Below are 1,262 nucleotides of genomic sequence, written 5' to 3'. Positions count from 1 at the left end.
AAATTTAAATTTAAAAAAAGAAATTTTATGTGAAAACCATTTCAATTTTTTTAAGCGTAAAAAGAATTTCAACTCTTTAATTGTAAAAATTCAATTTAAATTTTTAATGTCAGCTCTTAAAAGGCACGCTCCAGCCAGCGCCGTTGTTTTGGTGCTCAGCCTCGTGCCCGCTTTGGGCAGGTCACGGTGAGGGCGATACAGCCCATCCAGCAGCTACAACTTGGCCTAATTTCACGCAATTCAATTAATTCGATCACGCCATTGTAACACTTTGCTTTCCACACCCCTGTGGTTGTGATTTTGCCATGACCACGGTCATGGCAGCCCCAAACCGCGTCTACCCCTTCCTTTGGGTCGTCCTCTCAGCCGGGAGCTCGGGGCTGGGGTCTTGCGGAGGTAGAGCCGGGTCCCCTTCGAGAAAACACAACACGGAGACACCATCAACAGCAGCACCCGCGCCACCCTGCGTCCTCCTCCAGTGACAGAGATGTCCCCCATCCCCAGTCCCTATCGCGTCCCGGGAGCCGAGCGAGGGCTTACGGATGCACTGCAGCGTGGTGTCGGTCCAGTTGGGCTTGGTGGAGCCGTCACGGAGGATGCACTGGATGAGGCTGGAGGTCCCGGCTTTCCGCTTGTAGCCCGGGTTGCAGGTGTAGCGCAGGCGGGCGTTGAGCAGGGTGTTGTTGCCTACGTCGATGTGCGCGTTGGCCACGTCCTTGGGGCGGCTGCATCGCGGTGGCGCTAGAAGAGGGCAAAAAATAAAGTGATGGAGGTCACAGCGGGGAGATTAAGCACCCTCCAGCCCCAGCTCGTTGCACTGAATGGTACCCAAGGGGGTCAGATCCTGTCAGTAGGGTGGGAGTGGGGTATCGGTGCTGTCCCGGGGTTGGGAAAGCCTCATCCAGCTGCAAAAAGATGTTGGTGAGGTGGCTGTGCCTGTGCACAGGGGATGGAGAAGAGGAAAGCTCCATTTCTGGCACATTTACGGTTTCTTGTAGCAACTCCTGCGGTCAACGAAGCTTTTGCACAGAATTTCACCCTCCCACAGCGATCATCGGCCCCGGCCACATCCCACCACCAGCTACTGCATTTCGGCTGCTCTTGTCGCCCCCTTTTTTCTCCACTCCTTTTGCAGCTGGATATGAAAAATCCCAGGTGCTGCGTGAGTCCTTCAGCCACTTCCCGGGGTTTTTTCCCTTCCAGAGGTTGCAGCCCATGGCTCTGGGGGCAGCTGAAATCTGAGCATCACATGGCGAGGCGAT

General features: G+C 54.8%; 1 protein-coding gene across 1 annotated transcript; it reads right to left on the bottom strand.

The window, feature by feature from the left end:
• Positions 1-337: 337 nt before the first annotated feature.
• On the bottom strand, positions 338-741 carry IL15RA (interleukin 15 receptor, alpha; the record flags this gene model as incomplete). Its single annotated transcript, XM_010193107.1, has 2 exons — positions 338-411; positions 541-741. Coding segments are annotated over 2 exons (275 nt in total), but the record flags the coding sequence as incomplete, so codon positions are not given.
• Between the last annotated feature and the right edge of the window lie 521 nt (positions 742-1,262).

This window comes from Mesitornis unicolor, unplaced genomic scaffold (assembly GCF_000695765.1).
Source record: "Mesitornis unicolor isolate BGI_N332 unplaced genomic scaffold, ASM69576v1 scaffold47659, whole genome shotgun sequence".
NCBI lineage: Eukaryota > Metazoa > Chordata > Aves > Mesitornithiformes > Mesitornithidae > Mesitornis > Mesitornis unicolor.
Note: the sequence above shows the minus strand (reverse complement) of the source record. Positions and strands in the feature narration are given on the sequence as shown.